The sequence below is a fragment of the Diplotaxodon limnothrissa genome, linkage group LG6 (genome assembly GCF_057381915.1).
Source record: "Diplotaxodon limnothrissa isolate DT_005_m linkage group LG6, D_limnothrissa_male_GT1.1, whole genome shotgun sequence".
NCBI lineage: Eukaryota > Metazoa > Chordata > Actinopteri > Cichliformes > Cichlidae > Diplotaxodon > Diplotaxodon limnothrissa.
Genome location: NC_140601.1, coordinates 32,214,488 through 32,240,838, shown reverse-complemented (window position 1 = coordinate 32,240,838; position 26,351 = coordinate 32,214,488). Strand labels below are relative to the sequence as shown.

General features: G+C 39.1%; 1 protein-coding gene across 3 annotated transcripts in view; it reads left to right on the top strand.

The window, feature by feature from the left end:
* Positions 1 to 2,045: 2,045 nt before the first annotated feature.
* Positions 2,046 to 26,351, top strand: part of rbm20 (RNA binding motif protein 20) — a 50,872-nt gene continuing 26,566 nt past the window's right edge. For all 3 annotated transcript variants that reach the window (XR_014906241.1, XM_085355024.1, XM_085355023.1), the window contains exon 1: positions 2,046 to 2,616. Coding sequence is in view for 2 of the 3 variants with exons in the window: in XM_085355024.1 (XP_085211150.1) it covers positions 2,495 to 2,616 (122 nt within the window). In the remaining variant the exon portion in view is untranslated. The remainder of the gene's footprint in view (positions 2,617 to 26,351) is intronic.

Genomic DNA, 26,351 nt, shown 5'->3' with positions numbered 1-26,351 from the left:
ATATATCGCTGTCCATTTGCCATTTTTACCCTGTAAGTGCTGTGACGTTGTGACTTGGACAGCACTTTGTCACTGATTAGGTCTTTGCGAGGCCTCTTGTTGTCACTCATTATCATCAAAAACCACTTTTCATCACTCGGCTTTCCAACCACAGCTGGCTACATTGAATATGACAGATCACTTGTCACTGTCGTCTCAGTTCACATGACGGTGCTAAAGTTAGCTCCTGTATTGGTGAATTGTGGGAAATGTGGTTTTATGCCACACATATATTCTGATTCCTTTCACCTCACATAGTCATTAAAACCAGAGTGCATTTTTGTATAAACAGTACACAGAGACTCAGATGGATAAAAGTGAAGTACTTTCACATGTAGGCGAAAAGTGATAAGCTATCAGCCGTATGTAGGTATTAGTTTTATAAACAGCATTCCCTAAACTGCTCCAGCTGCAGTTTAGTGGCTCTTTGGGTGTAAGTTAAAGTGCCCAACTTAATGTTTTAATGTGACTACATGTAAAACAAAGTCATAGCAATTAGCCTTTATTTTTTCTGTATTTCTAATATTGTTGTTCTGTTGTGTATAATTCTCTTGAGATAAAATTGCCTTGATGTATCACAACTGGAATAAATAAGAGAAAAAAGGAACAAAAATATGTTCATTAATCATTTTGTAATGAAAATAAAACTGGCTGTCAAGTCTTTGTTATTGTTTTGTTTTGTTTTTTGAAAGATTCAATACAGAATCAATACAGTTTAAATGTATTTCACCTCTCTTAACTGCCACGCTTATCATTGAGCCATCCAGGCACACACCATTATAGAAACCACTTCATGCTACAGTGGTATCTGCTTTCTCACAGCGCCAAAAATAAGTGTGGGGGATTGTTATGTAGAGTTGTCACATGCATATATACACTCACGCTTGCTTGCACACACGCAACGCATAGCGATAGTTTCCTGGCGGTTGTCGGCAAGGTGTGTCAGATATTTTCCAATTTTGCCATTCATCATTCAAGCAGTCAGTGCGAAGATGGAGAGAATGTGGCATCTCGTGGATGATTAGGAATTGCCTCCTGCTTTTCTGTGACTTGAATTTGATTGCTTGACTGTTTCTGTGCACTACAATTATTTACCATAAACGGCTGATCAGTCAGGAGCAGCTTCCTTGAACAACCACGAGTGTAGCGGGTCTGTTTACATTTTAGAGTAACAGCTTAGCCGCAAGCTCCAGCTCCTTATTTTTTTCCTCCAGTCTTCATTGTGTACAAGTAGATTTATTAGGGCAAATCCAGATGAGCTATGAAACTCTAATCCACTTGTAAAAGCATATTGTGAAAGTTTTTCAATTATTTTATAAATTTAGGTTTCAAGACTTTGCTGAAAATCTTTGTTTCGTGATCAATCAGATAAAATAGCAGCTATATCTAGATGATATGTTTGTCTATGGGGAGACATGGTTTAGGTTTCTTTAAACAAACATCATCTCTCAGATTCTCTGACTCGTTTCTTGGAAACTTTTTTCTAGGTTTGTCTTCATAACTTAAATCCCCCTGCAAAATTACACTTTCCTTTGCAATCTAAATAAATACCCAAAAATCCAACCATGCAGCACGTACAAGACCCGGAGGATTGATGTGTTGTCACTCTGTATGAGCCTTTTCTTAATGGTGATTTATTATCAAGCACACCCTACTTTTTGGCTGACAGATGTGAAACCTCAGCCTGTCTGACCATTGCAAAATGTTAATAATCTGACACTGTGTTCCAGGCCTAGAGACTGGATCTCTCCAATGATTCAGCAGCTAAATTGATCCCGACACCTACTGAGTGACTGATGGCATTCCCAGAACCGCAGTGCATGCCTTCATCAACCCAGACTATGCAAGCGTGCGTGTGTCTGTGTTTCTGTGTCAGTGTAGAGGTGATAATCAGCGGTGGCTGGAGAGACCTTCTCGTCCCTGTTGTTGTACTGCATGGAGCTGTCCTGGGCAGGGACTCCCTTTTAGTCTATTTAACTCACACCCCCCTTATGCGGTCCCCTGAGCCCACCTCTTCTGTTATTCCCTCTTTAACTTCACTCAGTCATCCTCCTGTTTCTCTTTGAACAGGCGCTACACTGATTTCCCCATCTCTTGCCCCTGGAGAGAATACAGGAAGTGAAGGGAAGTCTTGGAAGTGTATGTAGCATAGTTTATAGGGAAAGACAGTTGGATAGCCAAGGGTAAAGGGGGCTTTGCTGCCTTTGCTGCTGTCGATCAGGAGTAGCTGAGCAGCAGAGACCCCGCTGAAGTGCTCAGCCCCCAGTCTCTTCCTGCCTGTTGGTATTTCTGTGGCCGTTCAGTGAAGAGAAAGAAAAAAAAAAGACAAAGAAAAGCAGGCTGGAGAAAGTTGCCCTATCAAGATCTGGTGTCTTTGGTCTGAGGTGGTTACTTCTGAGGGGGGTGACTGGAAGGGTGTAAAGGCTGGGGGTGGTGCTAGGGAGTTTGTTTTGCCATGCAGAACGTTTGGGATCGGACAAGCAGCGTTGACAGTGACAAAACAGGTCATATAATAATGCTGGGAAAAGGACAAAGCAGTGGATACCCCCCTGAGACAACAAGCAACACCTTACAGAGGTAAGAGCAAAATCTGTAAACCGCAGAATCAGGATACAGTACAAACACATGCCAGGTGCTCACGTGGCTCTATGAAAAAAAGTCCACAGCACGTTTTTGCAGTGGTATCATGAATATCCTGAAAAAAAAGTTGTGATGTTGGAAAAATGTCTGCATCTGTCCTGTAAGGTCTTCTTGCATGAAATCGAATTTGATAACTTTAAATACGGCTATCTATAATGTGTCTTAGTGAATATTACTACAGTACTGAGGATTTTATACTCACCATATATATAAAAAAAACCCCAATATGCAACAATATAACAAAGTGCTTATTAAAATTTATTTAAAAAATATCTGCACTTTAAAGAGGCTCTAAGGTTCTTTTTTTGGAAAAAGCAATATAAAATTAAATAAAAGGGAAATTGTACAGTCAGCAGGTTTATCTGAATATACTGAGCTAACACATTTTCCCCTTTAAACATATCCAGGATTCATATTAAAAAGCAGAAATGCTGACTGAAAATAAACTATCGGCCTTGCTGTGATTTTTTTTTCCGCTGCTCATTCAAATCTGTGGTTGTCTTGTTCAAAATATTAGATGTGTTGAAAACAATCCCACTGTTTTTAACGTCACACGTTTGCTGCTGCTTCTTAAATTGGAATAAATTATATTTTGTAAACTACTTAACCTTTTAAAACCAAAACAATTAATTTAGGAAAATTAGCTGTTTTCAACATGTACTTTGTACCTAAGATCACTAAATTCAGTTGATAAACATATCCATTAAATTTAGAAAATTAGATGTAATTTGTAAGCCAAACAATGTGAAGTCACTGAAAGGTCTTATATTAAATTTGTCAGCAACACAGTATCACTGAGCTCAAGCTCTGCAACCCTACAATAAAACTGTAAAACGTATGTGATCATTTCTGTAACAAATCTTGATTATATTGATTATATTTTGTATTTATTGATGATTTTTCTTTGAATTACTGTACAGTGTGTGAGGAGACAACTGAGCAATTTGTCTTTAAATATTAATATGAATTGGTGGAAACGTTTATTGGGCAGAGAGTTTCTACTGAATGAATACATGAAAATTGTTGTGTGTGATAGTATCAGTAGCTACATTTTATTTGGTTAATTGCAAATCAGCAAAGTAAAAGAGTTCGATAGCACTTTAATGGACTTCCATTCTGCTGTTTATTTAAGATCGTCATTCAGTTAAGGATTTGTCGCCCTGCTTGCTGCCATCATCAAAACAAACAAAAACCCAACATGTAGTCAGACTGTGCAGCCTTAGAACGACTTTTTCTCGAGACTTATTAGTTACCTAAAAAGTATTGTTGGATAACCTGGAGAATCAAGAGCTGAGATAAATTATTAAAGGAAAAGTGTTTAAGGGAAATAAAGTCTAAATATTCCAAAACCAGAAACAAGCAACGGTAGGATTGTACAAATGTTCAAATTTAATAGATCATTATGCGCTTTCTTAAACATCGACCCGAGTGTTTTCAGTTACACTGTGACACGCTGAGGTCTTCTTGTCTTAAGTGCTATAAACATTTTCTTAATTCTCAAATATTCAGCCCAGGCATGGATATCATTCATTTAAACATGTCAGAAAAAATCTTTCAGATATAATAATCTGAATTTTGTTAGTTATGAGGAATTTGTACATTTGTACATAAGGCAAACTTTTAGCTCAGATATTTTTTCAGACTAAAATAAAATACACGATTTTTTACTTTTAGCTCTGGAAATGTCTGAACATGTAAAATAATAATAATTTTTTATTTTTTTTTAATGGAGCAAATAGATTTTCCAGCGCTTAGTGAGTCTATGTGCAGGGTTTTCTCACTTGCAGTGACTGTTACGCATTCGAACTGCTGTGCAAACCTCTGCCAAACAAGAAAAGTTAGGGCTCAACAAAAACAAAAAAAATTCTGCCAGACTTTCTATGTTTCTGCATCACACGAATAAAGCTGTACAAAAAATAAACATGAAAAAAGCAACAATAGGAATGTACAATTATGTACTAAGATCATTATAATGCAGCAAATAAATATGTGCAGTAAGAAAAAGTATCTGCTCTTTGGGTAGTAGACTGTAACAAGATTGGTGAGACTTTTTGTTGTTGTTGTTGTTAAAAGCTGTCACCCCTTTAAGAAAAGAGCCATTTTAGCTGCTTTCTTAAACACCTACCAGGGTCTTTTCAGTTGTAATGTGACAGATTATCCCAGATATAAGACAGATATAAGGAATTAGTTCCATCAGGAAGCTTTTTCTTTTTCATATCACCACAGGCTACAATAAAATAAATGGATTTTCCAGAGCCTAACATGTCCACGTATGCAGTTTTCTGACTTGCCGTGAATGTATACGGACCACTGTGCAAACATCTGCACAATTAATAAGGAAACTGTAAAGTTGTAACATGTCGTTACAAAAACATTCAGCCAGAATTTAGGACAGGACCGAAGGATCCGGGTGACCAGACTGCATGTTTGTGGTGGTTTAGTGGTGAGTAGCCTGTGACGGATTGTCCTGTAACAGATCAGTTGAGCATGCTTGACATGCTTTGTCACACCATCTATGCATTAGCATTCATACCTTCCCTTATTTTGCCATTTCACTTTCCTCATCTTATGACTCTTTCCCACCTGCCACGGCTCTATATCACTGTGACAGCGCGTCACAGAGGGGAAAGTTCAGTGTCTGAGCGAATTTTACCTTGTACCACAGACCGTGCGGCTCCGCATCGGAAGTTGATATGTGAAAATGCAGCAGGAAAGGTAAAAGCCGGTGTTCTTCTATCGATGTGCTGATACTTTTCTTCAGTGCTGTGAAAGCCACATTTCAGAACAAAACAGAACAAAACTCAAAGGCATTACATGTTGTAATACGTTACGGTCTAAAACTCAGCTTTGTAAAGAGCAACTTTGTCTTTAATGAAGTAGTGAATATATTGCATTTGATTTTTGGGTTAGTTGTAAAAGCATTTGCGTTTGGGAGTATCCATGGATTTATAAATAAAGCTATAATCATGTACTTATATTTATATAATATTTATTTGTTTGTTCACTGTAAATCAAAACAGCAATGATATAGTTTATTTTATGCTCCTCTTCTATTTAACGTTACATTGGTACATAGTTAAGCTCATCAGGACAGAGAATGTTCTGCATTGATAAACATGTACAATTATAATATTTATGTGTTTTGTTTTATTCGTCGACTGATCTGTGATCTTTTTTTGCCTGTCTAAATGTCTGTGTTCTCAAAACTTTTAATGTAATAAATAGCTTTCAGTGGAGGCAGTGTAAGTGTAAGAGGGGAGCCAATTGAGTTGAAGGACCATTTTGCCATGTGTAACCACGCTCGAGCCTTAGGGAAAGTATATAGCCACAGCTGTCGAAAGCAAAATATTGAAAATAACTATGTTGTGGTTCAGGGAAACAGAAGCATCCTCCAAAAATCCTCTGGAGATCTAGTTTTTGAAAATGAAGTTTCACAGATATTTACTCTTTCGGGCTGTCCCCCTCTGGTGACGTGTTGTTAACATCCTTTTTCTGTTGTTTAAATCTCATAGATTTTAAGCCATTAAACACAGATGTCTGAAAATTGACAACAATAGAAAACTATTGATGTGTTTTATCAAAGCAAATTCACATCCTTTAGTTTGCTGCCAAGTGTGTCATGTTTCAAAGCGCTCTTTGCACCGAGTCGTTAACTTGAAGTTTCAATCATCCCTGCAATCCCCTGCAAGGTCATTAACGGGAGCTAATTTAGACTTTCGCACACTTTAAATGGATCTGGCCAAATGGCCGTCTGGACAGAGAAGTGTTGAGTGATTGGTGTGGTCGCTTTGCAGATCTGTGATTGTGCGGGATCCCTTTGAAACCCGTGATGTTGGTTGGCACAAGGCTGAGCAAATAAAAAATACAGAGTAGTTAATTTTTTTTTATGTTTTAAAATAACATTTGATACTAAAATACAGTCATCACTGTCCCCTCCAATAGATCTTGTCTCTCCTTAAGAAGACAGAAAAGTTGACAAAACAGATTAATTACGCTCGTCCTTCATTTTTTACCAGGAAGATTTGTCCTTTCTGTTGCTTACAGAAAATCTTAATTTCTAGTGTCACCTATTTGTGTCACGGGACCATCTACCTCCCCCACCAACACCTCAAGCATGTGTTCACTGCCTTGTTGACACGTGGCAGCAACTGTGGCTAATCCTGATGTTAAATGGTTGATAGTTGCACCGGAGAAAGTCTTCGTAGGTACAACGGCCGCGCTGGTGTCCACTTTCAGCCAAGTGTAGGTGCATCCTGTAATTGGATCATTAAATTAGGCTGAGGATGTTACCACAAAATGCACCATTAATATCAGCCCACGGCACAACAAAGAAGTTTCATTCTCTATAACTTTAACATAGCCTTTGTGACTTGTACATAAAGATCAGTGTCTCTAATGCAGAGTAATAAAGCATAACAGTAAAAACAAACACGTAACAGTTTATTTGGCTGGGCTTTACCTAATTTAAATGATTTTTAAGCTTGAGTACACCTTTTCTAAAGCTCTGCAATATTTCACTTAATTCGGCACACATTCTCTTACAGCACAAGCCATTGCCAAAACTATTAAATGCATATTCTTCAAGCTAACAGTCTGTGAAAAGGCCTTAGAAAAACATTGTTACAAGCAGGATTTGTGACATGCCACAATGGTGAAAGAAAGTTTAGGTGGTGGCAGACTCCAGCAGTATGCTGTAGCTTTAATGGCTGAACCAAACAGTAGATCCAAAGGCTAAATAAAAGACTCACAGAGCAAAAATCCAAAAATTCAGACAAGGAAGATTTACAGGAAATTTCGAAACAAGTCACAAGAAAATACTGGAAATTGCTGAGATAGTCTGACAGGAAACAGATGGCAGCATGGCTGTATAAAGAGTAATTAAGTCAAGGGAAACAGGTGTTGGGGGCAAACAGAAACCAAAGGAACACGTACAATAAACTGGTAGAAAGTTTCAAAATAAAACAGGAAATGATCATACGGAGTCTGTGCTGGTTGTGACAGTAAATTCATGTCTGTGGTTCTTCTCCTGCAGCACATGGGGTTATGTCCTGGTGGGAAAGGGTTTAAAGGCGTTGAGTTGGTAGACTTAGCAAGGCTAGTTAAAGGGGTTTAAATGTCTTTACAAATGGTATCCACATTAAAAGACAGCAATGATAAAAGAGCATTGTCAAATATCTGCATCTGTATATATTTACCAATGAGATTTGCACGCAACTTAGACGGGCTTGAGAGGGATACACCACTTAATCCCGAAATCATCACAGTTTCAGTTTGGTTCTGGTGTCTCTATAAATGAAGCGGTAATATGACGCCGATGCTGTGATGGTCTTCTTAGCTGATGCAGAAAAAAATCACAGACGCAGCTCGAACAATATTAATAAAATGAGAGGCGGTAATTGTTTGTGACGTTTGATTGCAGTTGCTTGGATTCATCAGTAACACAGTATCAGCTGCACATTACTGAGAATCACACAGACTTTTGCTCTTTCAATGGATGGACTGTAATTCTAGCACCATGAGCACAAAACTGAGAAAGATTAGCAGGATCGCTCAGAGAGACAGTCATACTGTTAGGATGGTTACAGTTTGTTCAGCGTAGAGCTTAAAGTATCCAGTAGCTGTTTGAGATTTTTACTTTTTTTTTTTAAATTTGTGACTATTTCTTCTTGAAAATTATTTAGTTACAGTTACATAGCATAGCATGAACCTTTTGAGCAGTTGATCCTAGCTCTAATTACAAGAGGCAATCAGTTGTCTTTGGGATCAGCTCTTCATCACTACCTTTCCAGCTCTTAATGCTTAAATATGAGCTGGCAGAGTTTAAAGGTCTCGATGTGAACACAATCTAAATTTAAAGGGTTGTTCATTTGAAACGGATGAAGTGTACTTCCCAGCGGGGGCTGCAACATTCTTTTTTTCGGATAAATTCTTCAACGTGTTTGTAAGATTTGCTCCGTGCATGTGAACAGTGACTGCTTTTATATGTTTGTGATGGTGCCTTTGTTGGGCCTGGGATAATATTTCACTATCCTAATATAAATAAGCCTTTGTCCATTTCCAAAAAACAAAAATGGGAAGATTATGTGAAAAGTTTAGTAAGGACACATTCTCGTCATGATCCACTGGCAGCTCATCAAACACTAAACTGGGCACTTTTTATTTAACGCTGACTATATGGCTTGTTTTCCATCTTTATGAGTCCTTGCATAATCACTGTTATTAAATAAACTATGCATTTTTTTTATCAAACCATCTGCTGCTGGACTAGACATTCCTCCTTGTTATAACAAATTATGTTGGGACAACAGCTCTGCTGCTCTTCTGCAGATGTGGGGGTTGCATCATCAAAGTATTGAATACATTTTTTGTATCTTATGTCCGTGACAGTAATCAAATAACTTTAGTTTTTCATAATTTTGTATTTTGTTGTTCAGGTAGCGCGTAGGTAGTGTGCTGCATGTAAGCTTGGGTACGTGGGCACTTTGCTTGAATTGAGCATAATTAAACCCCACATTGGATTCAATGAGTCATAAATGAGTCAGATACTGTTTTAAGGTTTTGTCAATACTGCTGCTGCTGTGCTATTTTCTTCTGACAAGGCTAACGCGAGTAGGAGGCCTCTGCTGCTTGTTGTCAATCAGTCGTTTAGTGGTATTTGTTCAAGATATAGTAAAGTGAGGGAAGAGGGAGGATTAAAGGCTAATGCCACAAGCATAGTTCATTTTTTGACGCTCTATGTAGTGTATAAAAACTCGACTGACAAATTTGCTGCTATCCAAAACCAGCAGTCAGAAAGTTTAATACCGAATGTGAAAGTTTTTCACAAAGTTAGACGATTTTACTATTAATGCTGAGCACAATATTGATTTGTTTTCAACTTTTCTCACATGTAGGGCCTTGACGGATAAAGAAGTCCCTGTCAAGTTAGCAGAGAGCTTTTCTGTTTGCAGAGGCATGCATGATTGGTGCTTACAGTAACCTGTTTTGCAGGTGGCAAAATTAATATTTTGGCTTTAGTAGTTAAAATGAACATTTACAGGATTTGTCAGCCAGTTATAGCACTGTTCAGCTGCAGTAAAAGCCTTCACTGCAAAATATTCGAAATGTCTAAAATCTTGGGAATTAAAATGAATAAGTTTGTCTTTCTCAGCCTTTAAAGCTGTAGTTTAACCTGGGAGTAAACTATTTTTCGAACCAGGAAAGGTCTGAGTAGACTGGCTCTTCTGATTGTCCTAATTAATATAAATAAATGTCACCCTGCAGTGCAGCTACTGTATGTCAGACTTCAGTGCAAGGTCACACATTGCACACACACAGTTAGAGGAAGCAGCTCAGTTCTGAATTGGGAGAATGTACTGAATGCATGTTGCCCTACAGGTTTAACAGAAGGAGAGTACGGGTGTTTAAGTGACACATAAACCCACACAGTATCACACAGCCACTCTGCTTTGCTCTGTTAGGCCGGCATCAACAGCTGAGGCCAGTGGAGATTGTAGCACGTGTGCTCACCCCAAAGGCATCTTCCTTTCATCCACATAGTGAGCAGGCCAGAATCCAGGAAATCAAATTCTCTGTATACTTGTCATGCACAGGTGGAGCTCGCACACACATACACAGACAATACCTGCAGATAAGAACTTTATTTGTTGATTTATCTTTGTTCTATATGAGGACAGTTTTTTTTAAACGTTATGTCACATGTGCACACCAAGATTATGTCACTATGTCGTCCGTGGGTTTGCCAAGACAATCTAATCCTTTGTGAAGTGTACTTTAAAGACATACATACATTTAATCTCCATTTCATATATTTTAAAGACATTTTATATCATATTTTGCTTGTTACAATCCCAGATATATCAATTTGTTTAGGTGTTGTTTATCTGTTTCGTTGTGTCTACGCACTTGGTGTGTGGGTGTATTTTTGTTATTTTATGTGTTAGCGTGCTTTTGCTTATGCTGTGTGACTATGTACTACTGTAGCTCATTATATACTTGTCATTATAGAGCAAAGTAATCTGGCACAACATATTACCAGCAATGGATTTGTTATTGCATGGTGCTAATGTCTGCTAATGCAGTCTCTTTGTATCGTGAAAAAGAGCACCGCTGAAAGATAAATAGGCGGCGTTGGGCGTAGACTGTTCTGTTATGTTAAGGATTTAGCCTAACCTTGTGCTTACGATTTAAAATTAGTTGGTTATGTAAATTAAAAGAGCTAGTCTATTACTGGTTGTTGAATTTGGACTTGAATTCTGTCAGTATCTGGGTAGGGATAAGCAAGTGGCCCCCGTCCCATTACCCGGGGTTTGGCTATGTATAGGTCCTTAATAGCAGAAATACCACACTCAGCTTCTCTGCGTTAAAAGAAGGGCTGCTCAGTAGGGAACACCATGGCAAGCAGAAGGAAGGCAAAAGGTGATAAATACCTTTGTATAATTATTTATAATCACCATATAAATGAACTGCGTGTGAAATTGGATTCATTCATCTTGACCGTCACAGGCAGTGGAGCGGTGCCTGATTGTTTTTGCTGGCTTTTTTTCCATCCAGGGACATGTTTACATGTCTGGCTGACCACAGAAAGTCCCCACAGAAAGTCAGGTGGTCTAGGCTTAAGTGGTTTTTAATGGTTAATATGATCCAAAGCGTACTAATAACTTTGTCAGGTTTTGGTTATGTATATAGTGAAGATGCTCTGTGTTTATAAGGTTATATGTCTCCCTAATTTCTAAACCAGTGATAGATATTTGGAAATAAATCTATTCAGTACTGATTTTAATGATTAATAGACAAAAACACTCAGTTGGTCTGCAGATATAGCAATATAACTGCTTTTTGAAGAAAGCCATCTGTTTGTGATTAGCTGGTATTCATGCTGGAGGTTTCTTCCTGCTAAAGGGGAGTTTTTCCTTCCCACTGTCGCCAAAGTGCTTGCTCACAGGGGGTCATATGATTGTTGGGTTTTACTCTGTATGTATTATTGAAGGGTCTACCTTACAATATAAAGCACCTTGAGGCGACTGTTTTTGTTATTTGGCGCTGTATACATAAAATTGAATTGAATTGAATTGAAGTTTAAAAACTGTAAAAGCTGATATGTTATCAAACCTCATTTGACCAAATTCAGGATTTTATATCAAAATTTAGCTTTTTCTTTTGTAACTAGTAGTTTGAACTAGTTCATGACCAACGTACTTTGGAAGCTACAGCTCAAAGTCTTTTCAGCATTTCTGACTATCACCATGTTTCCTTGAACTGTTGACATATTTTCTAATAGTGAAAAGCATTCAAACTAATGGAAGTCTGGAAACTATAACTCAGTTCAATTCAGTTTTATTTATATAGTGAAAAATCACAAGTCACAAGGTCCTTTTTGCTGTAAGGTACAAAAAGGAGTGCAGTATTTCATTCATAGAGACATGTTTGGACATTAGACCTGTTTACCTGTCTTTATGTTTATATATCTGCCCTTGTTTGCTGAATTTCACACAGAAGTTTTGGTGTAGGCAATTTGTGGCTCTTTGTATTGCCTTTACATCTCCAACTGAACATTTTAGTGTATTCAGATAAAGTTCTCTGAACATTTTTGATTATTAATGTCACTACTAATCTAGTTCCGTTCTCAAAAGTCCAGAAAATACAAAACAAACTTGTACAAAAAAACTTTCTCATTACAATTCACTCTATCTTTGTATTTTACCATGTGTTTTACCAAATGACAGGACTTTCATCTGTAAGGCAGCTCAACACTGTTCACACTCTTTTGACTATATGTGGAAATGAGTGACAGCCTGAAGAAGCTTGATGATTTGTGGTGGAATTAAGATAGAGTTGGACATTTAATAGGGTTGGCTCATGTTGCTTTTTGACCCATTTCTATTTATTTCACCCTCACGAGGGGCGCGAGAAAGTTGGGCTGAGGGAGTAGATGACAGAAGCTGTTCTCAGTGTGGCACGTTCAGACCCTGGGATATGTGGAGGACACCAGGTGGGCAATATATAAATTATCAGACATGCCAGGAGAGAGGACTCTTATAGTTAGAGCTAATATACAACTTTACAACTCAGCAATTGTAATTGTAGATACAGTCTGCACAAATGTTAATGGGGAAATGCCTGATATCCACTCTGGAGTTTGGCATAGCAGGTGAACAGAACAGCTGATAGAGTATATATGTTGAGAACAGGTTGCTGTGTCAAGAAAAATGATGAATGCTCTTGTGTGGAAATGGAGGCAAATGAAAGATATCTTACAATAAATACAGGACTTTGCTTATAACCCGTTTGGGAGAATAATGAAGTTTAGTGGAGTAGTTGTAAAATGGAGCCCTGAAGATGATATAAGGATTAAATAAATTTAACTCATTTGGACAAAAGCCATATTCAAATTTAAATAATTAAACAGTGTTTGATAAACTCTCCATCACAGAATAGCTTACTGTTTGAGTTTGTGTGTGGCTGAACTGCAGCCAACAAACAGGCCTCCAATGTTTCTGTGAGAGAGTGAGTAAGCACACGTTATCTGTTTATTATTATCTGTTTAGTAACATCATTACATAAATATTGTGTAGTACTATTAGATTATCTATAATACTGTCACAATTTAATTTAATGGGTAGATCTTTTATTTCATTATGACATAATGTTCAGTAAACATTCAATTCTTTTCTGTTAAAGATGTCTATGAATGATTTAATAAAAACATAACTAACTAAAGAAAAGTGTCCCTAATCCTATAGTTGTAATCAGATCACTTTTAACACATAAACCTTTACATTAAACCCAACATCACAGCTAGTTTGGAGTAGTTCTGGAGTACTTAGTATTACATATACTCAGTACTTATATGTATAAATATTAAGCAGTGGAGTTCTACAAAAAAAGTATTTTTTTGACTTTATAAGAGGCCAGTAAAGACTATAAAGTTTCTGTGACCACTTTTAATATTTAAGCTCCTCACAACTTTATTAATTATTGTCTTTCATCTTAAAATTAAAGGCTACACATGTTTAATGGGTTAACTTGACAACATCAGCACTCTAATTTATCCTTTTTTCAATTATTTTTTATTTTCCTGGAGATTAAAGTCACTTTTTGCCTCCCTTAACTTTAAATAGTGAAATTTCAACAATAAATCAAGATGCCTGAGCTACATTTACGCATTAAAATAACCCCACTTAAGTCACTTGGTAATTTGTCTACATATTGGAATGGGAGTGTTTCCCATGAGACCACATTACTACTAGTGAGAACCACTTTATCTGCCATCTAGCCCCCTTTGTGTTATCTTTCATGTAAGCATCAGAAGCATGGCACTTTGCCAGACTCTCAGCACCAGACCAGTAAATAAATATTACTTAAACATTTTATACAATTTAAAAACTCAAAGAAGAAGTATATGTATACTATTATCCTAAATATAAAACCATCCAAGCTTTTGGACAAAATTGAAAAAATCAGAAAAATTGTTTCTACACTCTGTAAAATAACATCGGAAATAACATTATGTATGCTACCAAGAAATGCTGAAGTCTTTCAGGCCCTTACACCAAGCTTTGAAAAGTTTTTGTCTTGAAGTGAAGTGGAAATGATGGCACTGCTGAGGGGACAGTACAAGTAATGATGTGTTCACACCAAATGTGAAGAGAAGTTTTGCCTTAGTTTATTCCCATGAGTACAGCTGCATGACTTGAAGTTTTTGAAACAAGAAATAATCACCCCTAAAAGCCAACGAGGAGTACCACTGAAAGCTAGAACCAAGTGGGACGATCGTGGCTCAAGAGTCGACAGTTTGTCTTGTAATTGGAAGGTTGCCGGTTCGAGCCCCGGCTTGGTCAGTCTCGGTTGTTGTGTCCTTGGGCAAGACACTTCACCCGTTACCTACTGGTGGTGGTCAGAGGGCCCGGTAGCGCCAGCGTCCGGCAGCCTCTCCTCTGTCAGTGCCCCTCAGGGCAGCTGTGGCTACAATGTAGCTTGCCATCACCAGTGTGTGAATGGGTGGATGACTGAATGTAGTGTAAAGCGCTTTGGGGTCCTTAGGGACTAAGTAAAGCGCTATACAAATACAGGCCATTTACCAAGTTGCAGTAACATATTTTCAGAAGTTACCATAACTTCCTGCAATTTTGCCCATATTACTCCAGGCACCATACTTGAGCTCAGTGTGTGATTGTGTATGAGGAAACTCCAATCCGATGGTTTTTCACATATTAACTATTTTAACTATCTTAACTACTTGCACTGGCCGGCACAGTTGAATAGTGTTTGCATGTAATCACACCACAAGACAAGGTACCTTCATGTTTGTTGTAAATGCACAATACATCTGCTAACTGTTAAGGATAAGTGTCTTGCTTAAGAGCATCCAAGTGGGGTAGTAAGCAACGGTATTTCTTTTATGTTACCACATACATTTTATATTGCAGGACTATATATCATCACATAAACTTTAAAATCTGTGTATATAAATTTCTGAGGAGGAGAATGCCAGTTCAGAAGCATTATATGGTAAGCTTTAACAATGTGATGCAGAAGCATGAATGACCATCATCCAGATGACCTCTTTTTAGGGGAAGACTTTGCTTATTTAAGCAAGATAGTACCGTCATAACAAAAACAAAAAAAAACAAAAAAAACAAACAAAACAAAACAAAACAAAAAAACAAAAAAAAAACAAAAGCTTAGCTGTGGAATCGGTAAATCAGAATGCTAAACTGGCCTGAAGTTCATTTCTGACATGCATCAGCGCATTATGTTGCAAAAAATGCATGAGGCCCAAACTGTGGAGCAGATCCTTAATCAGTCACCCAAGAAAGGGAAAACATGTTGAAAACTACTGCAGCTGTGCTCCTCAGGTTCAAAATGCATACAGTGTGTTTGAACAAGGCTTAATCTTTCACCAGGATAAATGGCTCCTTTTCCAACTGTTGAAAATATGCTCCTGGCATCAAATTCAATATTAGGATAAATTTCCTCATCGTACATGTTTTTGCACTGTGTTCAGACAGATATAGAGTATACCATCCATACCACTCAATGCGAGGATTATGGCACGGCTGCTCCACATTTTTGGTAATTACCGACGTTTTTTATTCGTTTTTTATTCATTTTTTAATATTGCTGTCATGGTTTATCCACCAGTATTTGCATGCTTTCTCAAATGATATAAAAATGTGCATAAAAGTGGGAATTTAGCTCTGATTTTCAAGGGCTGTAGTTTAAATTATTTGCCTGTCATTAATTTTGCTCTTTTGTATTTTCAACAGAATCTTTTTTGGCATTGAGGTTTTACCTCTACTTTATAATTCTCTCTTAATTGTAAGAGTTTGATCAATTATAAAACTTCAGCCTTCTCTTCAAGTTAAGTCCTACTGATTGTCCCAAAGTGTGGAGCAGCAGGCATTCAGGACTCACAGTATTTTTGGTGTAGTGTTGAGTCACGGAGAGGTTTTGGGGCCTGGAATGAGTCACTGCCCTGTCTATCCGCACAGACCTTACATAACACTAAAACAGTCTTTTTTTTAAATACTCAACTTGGCAAACTAGGTCAGGTCATCGTCATTGTGTTGATGTAACATCTAACTTTTCTTCTTTTTTTTATCGGTGTGGGTAGCATTATTAAAAGGCTTTGAGCTCTTTAGCTTTAATAAGATGCTACTTTGTAGTTCATCTGTCGTTATAATATGTAGGTTAATGACAAATGAGTAGCTGAAAGCAAAAAGATCATCTTCATTTTGTCATTACACTTGACTCATCACTGCTATGTAACTCTTTGTACACATTCTTTTGTGCCATCATCTTATCACCTTTTTAGAAGCACATTTGTGTGTATGTAGATTGACTCACCCACACTAGGTTTAATTACAGCATAGATCTTTGATCACGCCTCTTCTTTACCCTCATCTGAAAGGTTGGCATAATGTTTTTGTATGTTTTCATTTCTTTAGCTTTGCTCTTGGTTTGAAACTTTGTTTGAGGGTGGTGTAAGATGGAGTCTTATTCCAGTCCACTCAACTCTGTGTAAGACCGATGGCTGTCATTGTGGGCGTTAGAGAAGACAGGGTATGATCGAGTGGTGATGGTGAGGTAGAATTGCAGCTTGGGTTTTTAATTTCTTTATCTTATTTCCTTTAAAATCAAAAATAATTAACCACATTCACAGTTTTAACACAGACAAAGTTTGTGGCTCTTCCTAGAAAATTTGCTAACTCCTTTTTGTGTAATGGCAACTTTGCTTTCAGGTGTTTACAATGTCCAACAATTACTCCACAGTGCTGTGTCCAAGGCAGAAACAATCATACGTCAGGCTGCTATTTCTGGCGTCTGCTATCATCCGCTCTCCATCCCCTATCACCGACTGACAGACAGGGATGATAAAGAGATGTCTGTGTGGATGTCTGGGATGGGGGAGGGAGGTGGCAGTGGTGGTGATGGGAGGTAAACAGTGGCTAAAGCACAGAACAGCCCCAAACAGGAAGAAATAATGAGATGGGGGTGTAGCTACATAGCAAGCAGGAGTTTGAGGAAGGGATTAGAAATCAAATGGTAAATGGTAAATGGCCTGCATTTGTATAGCGCTTTTCTAGTCCCTAAGGACCCCAAAGCGCTTCACACTACATTCAGTCATTCACCCATTCACACACAAGCATGCTAATGGGCAGCCTAAAATATCCAGTGTCATAAGGGGGAGGTGACCTGGAAGATTTTTGCTTGTCACCACAAGGTCAGCATCCATGCCAAAGAGCTTCCTGCCAATTAACTTCCCAGCTAATCAATTGCACCACAGGGAGGTGGGAGAGGTGGTGGGTTGACATAATAATGGCACTTCTCCTTTTAATTTGTTCTCTCTGTTTTTCATTTGTCTGAGAAACACGGACTGTCAGCGCAGTGCACGAGGAAAAAAAAAAAAGTTACTCTGGTGTTTTTGTGTGTGGGTCTGGAACAGCTCAGACACAGCTGTCAGTGACTCATCAGTGTGAAGATAGCAGGGCAGTAACCTTCCTGACTCCCTGTGGTGTGTGTGGATTTGCCTGTTCCCCTTCGCAGGCGGTAAACTGAAGACAAAACTCCCTCAGTCCGCTGAGGCGTTGTGTTCTCAGTAAAAACCTCTCTGGTTTATATGTATCTTTGTGTGTGTATGTTACACATAATTTCTAACTGCAGTGTGCTGCAATGCAGGCATGCTTTTTCATGTATATTTCTATGAGGGTTCTCTTGAAATGATGGTAACATTTTTTTTAAGTTGAAAACACACAGAGAGAAAGCTCCTAGTAGGGCTTAACAGCATATGGTACATTTATTTAAAATTGACCTGCTGTTTTTGTATTTATCACATATTTATCCCTGGAATTGAGCTGCAGGTTGGTGGAGCCTCTTACGTAATCATGTGTCTGAGCCAGCTACTCTTGCTTTAAGGACGCCTTTTTTCAGTTTTCAGATTGACTGCCATTCGTAAACAAAAATGTTTTGTGAACTATATTCCGGGCACAACCATATTAAAGAGACGGGCTTTGATATTGTACCGATCCAAGAGCATTATTTGAAACTTTGGTAATGTGAAATATTACAGAAAATAAGGAAAAGCATTAAAAATTTAATTTGAAGTTTCTGAAAGTTATTGTATATTGTGGCAAAACAATGTTTGCACGAACCCAGTAGACATTTCATAGTAATTTTTTTCATTAGTCCTCCCAGAGCTGTTTCTACCAGACTAAGTTTACAGTAGTTTTTGTAGCCTCGTGGCATCTCAGATTGTTTTTGCATTGCAGTTATCGTACCGTATGGTGCTAACCACACACAGACTACCCCAATAACTGCTGCTGATCGAGGCGCATCATCAGCCTTATGCTATCAGATCGTTTTGCATTCAAAAATACAGAGATGCGACTTTCTGTACATGCAACTGTATATTGTGCAAATCTGTGAACATATTAAGTCAGTCTTTGTAATATGACTATAATTCTCTGCTCCATGACTAATGTGTCAGTTTGTGAACACAATTTTTTGTTATTCAATATATGTGTAGACATATGTGTGTGTGTGCGCATAGCAGTTTTTTCAGAATTTCACACTGAAGCTTGTCACAGATGCTGTGTGGATTTTTTTGTCTTTGACTTTGATTTAGTTTATGCAACTGAAAGGAAAGACGTGTCTCAGCGCTGTGTATTTGTAGTAGGGTTGCCAACCGTCCCTTAAAATACGGAATCGTCCCGTATTTCGAAACAAAAGTACACGTCCCGTATTGAGCTATTAAGGGACGCACTTTGTCCCGTAATATAGTGAGAATCAAAAGTAGTCTATAAATGTTAATGGAATTAACGCTTTGTTTGAAAACATAATTCCCAGCCCCTCTCCTGCTTTGTGACCAATGAGCTGACAGCACACTTATGACAATTCGAGTATGACAATTCAGATTACCGCTCATCTCATTGGTCGAGGAAAGGTCGCTTACAGAGAAAATACCGGAAGACAACAGATGACCACAACAACAAGCATGGCCAACAGGGAAACAAACGGCGACACTGCGGTGCAAGTCTCGGATGACAGTACACCTAAAGCTGGGCAAACACTGTGCGATTTTCAAACTGCACGATTGACTCGCAGGGGTTAGAAGTTGGTAGGTCACGATGCAGGTCTCACACTATACCGCCCGATGCTCTGATGCGACCTGAGAGCTCACACTGTGCCTCCATAACATGAAGGTTATAACAGAAAATCTGTCGCTCGCTCTCTCTGTCTTTCACTCACACAGACACACCACCACCATCAACTTTGCTAAATTGCTAATGAAAAACATTGATCAGGCAGCTGTGATTAAGCAGCAGTGTAAATCCAACTATTTTCACGGTTGTTGTGGTCGTGATAATTTTGTGATGCCACATCGAAAAGGCTCGGATGAGCTTTCTAAAGTTCTACAAGTTGTGCCTCCATGGCTTGTGTCCAGATCACACGCTGCACAGCTGTGCTGCTCCGTCTTTTTCACCGACGTTTACGTGTTTGCGCGTGCGCAGTGTGAGCGGCTGCGGTGACACCCTCACGAGCGATTGATGATCGGGAGCTGGTCGTGAGGTGTTAATCGCTTCTCGTTACCCCACGTATACTACACGACGCACGATGAAGGCCAAAATCGGTCTGATCACCAAATCCGTCGCACGACTCAGAAATCGTCTCAAAATGGGCCAAAAATCGCAGTGTGAGCCCAGCATTAGAGCAGCAATGTTTGTTCGCTCAGAGAAAGAAAAATAGGCTGCAAAAGCACAGGGAGGAATGGGAAAAGGAAAACACCTGGCTGGAAAAAGTTAATATGGGCATGTGCAGTGAATATCAGCGCTATGTGGCCAGAAGTGTGATAATATAACTTATTTTGTGTAATAAACATCTGTAAGGATAGATGATTACAACAAATAGATGACTAATACATAAAAGTAATACATAGATGAATAATGATGATGAGTTATGATGCGTAATCATGGGAACAAGCGGGTTTACAAACAGGAGCAGCTGATTAGCATTAGAAAAGCTGAAATAATACCTCAACTGAAGCCAATTGTACTAAATGCACTATATGTGCACAGTTACAAGAATATTTTTCTTTCTATTGTTTTCTATTAATTTATATAATTTTAAGTTAAGCAGGACAGAGTTCTTTTAAAGAAAGATTTACTTATATTCTCAAAAGTTAAGCATGACAGGCTTCTGTTTAAGAAGGAGACCTGTTTTACTGTGTTAATGTTGTCATTTTGAGCTAAAAATAAATGGCTAAATGATCATTTGTTTCCCATGTGTTCATATCACAAAGAATATGCATCTGCTTAAATCAACTTCAAGTCAAATGGTTAAAAAAATAATTTCACACACAAAAAAAGAGCTACCACACTGGGAAGCATAGCTGGACTGGCCATCGGGCATACCGGGCATTTGCCCGGTGGGCCGCTGGCGATTTTTTGTTTTTATGGGCCGATGGATTTTTTTTATTTTTTTTTATTTTTTTTAGGAAGGGTATATATAATGAAAGGCGTTGGATTGGCCAATTGGTCATGATCGACTCTGGGCTGGACCAATTACAGCCGAGGAGGCTGGATGCACCCTCCCCCTTGTTTAGCAATCACGTGATTTTCGCGCATTGCATGCCGGGAACTCGTGGCAAAACAATCCAAGTACCGCATCAAATGCAAACATTTGCAGCACCGCAAAACGTTCATTCTCCGGTTCCAATACCTTCTTTTTTTTCTTTGCCGCACAAAAAAGGAATGTACAAAACAAAAGGAGAACAATGCCGGTCCGTACAAAGACAGACTCGACGAAAAGACAAAGAAAAGATACGAGGACAAAATCAAAGGAGTGAAAGAGTGGACAAAAGACGTCAGCGTGCTGCCCAACTTTCACCACGCTCAGATTTATAATTATACGGTTCTTGGAGTGAGTGCATACACTCATGAAGTTTAGTAACTTCAGGTCACTGCAACAAGCCCAGGTACAGTTTACCGACGGATGGGTACAGGACCTTGAAACGCACCGTGTAGAACGAAAGACTATTGTACATATCATAAGTTTACCAGTCTCACAAATCGTCTTCATAAATACACATTCATTAACAGTTTATTAATAGGACCTTTGAGCTCAACGGTAATTAATTAGTAGTGGAAATAATTTCTGGTAGTGTAACAGTGTTTATGTGGTATTATTCCACTTGCCACAAATATCAGTGTAATGGGGAAACAGCGCCCCCCCTCTCGGTGTGGCTGGCTGCAGTAATCGCTGCCAGTCTGCCGTAGCCATACGAGAGGTGAGTTGTATTGTTCCGCACACAATATAGCTAAGTAGTACAGACACATAAAACATGTTTGATTAGCTGAAGAGCACCGAGTGTAATAAGTGCTTAGTGGACACATGTCCAACACCAGTTTTATGTACTTTTCATTTGTTTATTAATGTGTGAAACTGTATGCTAAAGCGGAATGCTAATGAGATGTTCTGCCGTAGTGTGCTGTGCGGAGTGGTGTGTGGCGAGCCTGTGCACTGATAATACACCGTTGTTTCCATTCAGGTACATCATTTGTTGTTGCTGTTATTTTATTGGATATTAGAAATTGTAATATTGCTGCAGTAATCGCTGCCAGTCTGCCGTAGCCATACGAGAGTGTGCTGTGCGGAGTGGTGTATGGCGAGCCTGTGCACTGATAATACACCGTTGTTTCCATTCAGGAAATAAAGTGGCAACGATCGATCAGAGACTCCTTGTCTTTTTAAAAACACTACACAACGCAGAGTCGAGGAGTCTGTTTGGGCCGAACTGTTGCAGCGGGATGAAGCAGAAACCGGTTACAGTAGCATTACAGAAATGTAGCAGTGACAATAATATTGTATGTTGTAATCGCAATGGACAATTAGTGATACAAAACAACTGTTTTATCTTGTGAATAAAAGTATATGGTTTTGTCAGTGTACCATGGTTATAACAGAAGCGAAACGCAATATTGTGTCAGGACAATTCACTATTTATGCACAATAAACAAAGGAGCATAGCGCAACAATTTCTGTTCAGCGCCAGACTTGCTTGTAATCTATATCACCAATTATGTTAAGAAAAATGACGCATTAACTACTACAAAACTCTGACCTTTGTGGGAATGCTTGGATCAGACTAACATGTGAGCTGGAGTGTTCTGAGATGTTATATTTGGTATATCCAGACCATCCGTCGGCTCTTACTTCGGAAACATGGCTTAAAAATTTTCACTTCAACGACGTAATCCGATAAAAAAAAAACGATCTCTTTACCCATCGGCTTCCCGTGGCTGTCATGCGACCGGCTATTGCAGTTAATAATACAACAGCTTCTTGCCATTTTTTGGGTTTCTTTTTATCGCTGTGTAACTGAGTTCAATTGAAAGCCTGCGTGCGCTAGTACCTCTTGCCACAAGTTCCCAGAATCCTTTGCGGTTTTATCCCTGAATGACGTCACATTTCAATCTTTATCCTGGTGGGCCGGTCTCTAGTCAAAATGCCCGGGCCGATTTTTTGTCCCAGTCCAGCCTTGCTGGGAAGGGTGAAGACAACTGGGTTGCCCGGCCCTGGCCACGAGGTGTCCCTTATTTATTTTTCAGGGAGTTGGCAACCCTAATTTGTAGCTATAAAATGATAAAGTACAAGTCTTAGTTTATCGCTTGAGTTTTATTAGTATGTATTACTCCAATGACTAAGCTCTGCAGAGAAATCCCTCGATGGTCATTACTCCAGGGCATAGCCAACCCATTCTGTCCACTGGCTTTGAGGGGGATTTCTCACTTACACGGGGACGACTGTCTCTTCTTTCCCCTTCGGTTCGTTTGTCGTTTTAGGGTTTCTGCAGAGCAGCTGTTGGAAAAGGTGGTAAAATCGCTTGCTTTCCCTGTTTAGGCTCATTTCTACTAATGGTTCTTTGAGCAGCCTGAGATGCCAGCAGTTTCCTGAGATGAGATATATTGAGCCATATGGCAGCAATGGCCTCTCTATCACTGTCAGCTTTGTGTTATGTCCACCGCTGTTTTACTTTTAGGGTAAAACAGTATGACTGGCTGTTTTATCCTTCTGTCGTCTTCACTTTAACTCTCATTTTTATTGCTGTGCCATGTGGTTTGTGTCTTGACTGTATTTCAATATCACAATGAGACAACCGTGTTAAGCCAATTTTATTGGTAAAATAAAAGGTGACTGAACCATTACTCAACATGCAGTTTAGACTATATGAGCTACAAATAGCTAATAAATTACTATTAATAAAACATGAAATTCATAGCAGATTATCCCTCTTTTTGCATGAGACCAATATTTCCAGTGAAAGAGAGAAAACAAGAAAAATGTCTATGTGTGCAATCACTTTCAATGTCTTTTGTTGAATTCGACTCCCAACCCACCCATAGCAAGTGAAACTATTGAATTACCTTGTATTTAAAATACTAGTAAATGCCCATACTGTTGGAAAAATGATATATTTAATCACACTGTGAGAAGTAAAAGTGGTAGTAGATGTTTAATTGCTTAAATTTTGGGCAGTTTTAGCCCATTTGTAGGTAGTTTGTAGGCATTTATCATTCAAATTGGACATAAATGAGATGCTAATGTAGTGATCTTAAAGTAGTGGGTGCTTTAAAAGCATTCATTTTAGCCAATTGCTATGTTCTTGTCAGGCAACACAATGAATTCATTTTATAGTACGTTTAATTCCACATTTATGGATGTAAATTATAGATGTTGTTGCTACCAAGTAAAAATGATACGAAGCTTTTATAATGTGTTATTGGTGCATGAGTGCTAAAACAGGTTTCTTTAGTCTGTTGCTAGGCAGTTGCAACAGTTTCTGATACAGATAAGAATCTTCAGGGATTGTAGCTCATCCTTTGTACCAAGTTTAGTTGTTGAACTCCTGATTGTGTATGAGGACTGTCGCAGACAGACAGAGATTTTGCATATTGCAATACGATCAATACTCGTAGCTCTCCCACCCATTTTATTTGTGGGCGATTGTGGCTCAAGAGTTGGGAGTTCGCCTTGTAATCGGAAGGTTGCCGGTTCGAGCCCCGGCTTGGACAGTCTCGGTCGTTGTGTCCTTGGGCAAGACACTTCACCCGTTGCCTACTGGTGGTGGTCAGAGGGCCCGGTGGCGCCAGTGTCCGGCAGCCTCGCCTCTGTCAGTGCGCCCCAGGGTGGCTGTGGCTACAATGTAGCTTGCTATCGCCAGTGTGTGAATGTGTGTGTGAATGGGTGGATGACTGGATATGTAAAGCGCTTTGGGGTCCTTAGGGACTAGTAAAGCGCTATATAAATACAGGCCATTTACCATTTTTTACCATTTATTTGATCTTTGTGCAGTCACCTTCCTGCAGGGAATCCTGTGCATGCTTCACTTGGTTTGCAGTGGTTTTACTGAATTACATTGCTGGTTGGACTATTTATCGGCTCTAAAGGAATTTATTGAATCATTAATGGTGCATTTCAGCTTAGTTTGAAAAGATGCAATTTTATAATGTAGGTCAGGAAACACTGTGGCTTGCATTAGTGCTACTCAGGGGTAGATGGAGTAATTTTAAAAGATGATGGGAGGTGAGAAAGGAGCTGCACTGCCATTGGCTGAGAGGTCAGAGACTGGGATGACACAGCTGGGTGCAATTGATATTTGTGAGGCTGGCAGAAGTGACAGATGGCAAAATGCAATGCTGGCTTTGGAAGGAGATGGAGGAGAGTGGGAGTGAGGTAAGACCGTGGAGAGAGGGTGAAAGGAAGGAAAGAGAGAAGGAATGAAGGAGGGGTTGTAGGAATCATCGCTACATCACGTTGCGCACCAATATAGCTCTGATGTTGCTGACCACAGTCAGGAACGACTAAACTTACGTGTTCCTTACTCTACCCCGCAGTTACACATCAACAGAAGTAATCAGTAAGCTTGTGGACATGTTAAGCTTTATTTTGATGTTTACACTGGGAATTTCACAAAGAAACATGAATGTGGTACGGCACAGCAGCTTCCAGTGAAAAGTAAATTTACTGTCTACACCCAGACAGCAGCTATAAATAACTATTTCAGAGCAGCAGAAAAAATGGCTGGTAAAGCTCAGCTGTCAAAGCCAACACACACCCCCATTCCTCATATTACTTCACCTCTGAGTCTTGTGACAGTTCCTGTGCTTGAATTCCCACATTACAAATATTTTACTAATCCAGTTTAGACAGGATTAACTCGCCAAGAAGAAAAAAAATACTATTTGGGCTGACTGTATTTCTTACATAGTATATATCTTTATTTTAATTAAGGGAAATGGATCATTTTTTGTCTAACTGGTGCTAGTTTATGGAGTTTAGACTTTCCCTATGAGGTTGCCTTCCTTCTTTTCGCCAGCAGCAGCTCTGACAGCCAGCTGGATCGCTGATGTCACTCTGTCCAAAGCTGACTCACCTGGCCCTCAGCACTCAGCACCCAGTTTGACACTCAGTGTTAGCAGATCCCAGGTAACCGAAGGGCTTTTCTTAGCTCTTAAGATAAGATAAGATAAGATAAGATAACTCTTTATTGTCATTGCACAGTCATACATAGTACAGTAGTACAATGAAATTGGAAAAACTGTCCTACGTCGGCACTACATATAACACAACACGACACGATATGACACATCACAACGTAACAAACAACACAACACAGTATATTAACTTAGTATAAAAAAGAAGAATAAGTGTATGTGTATTGCACACTGTTATTATTGCACATTAATTATTATTGCACCTTGTTATAAATATAAATATTATTGTTATCGTTTTAAACATTGTTACCTCCCCCTAAAAAGTCCAGGGAGGTATCCAGTCAGGTCAGCTATTTACATTGATCAGGGCTATTGCCCTGTTGTAAAAGCTGTCCTTGAGTCTATTTGTTCGGGACCTCAGCAGCCTGAACCTCCTGCCAGACGGCAGCAGCTTAAACACCCGGTGTCCTGGGTGTGTGCAGTCCCGTAGGATGCTGCGTGCCCTCTTGAGACAGCGAGTGCTGTACAGGTCCTTCAGGGAGGGAAGAGGATGTCCAATGATTTTTTGGGCCATGTTGATGACCCTCTGGAGTGCCTTTCTGTGTGCTGTGGTGCAGCTGGAGAACCACACACCGATGCAATATGTCAGCACACTTTCAATGGAGCAGCGGTAGAAGA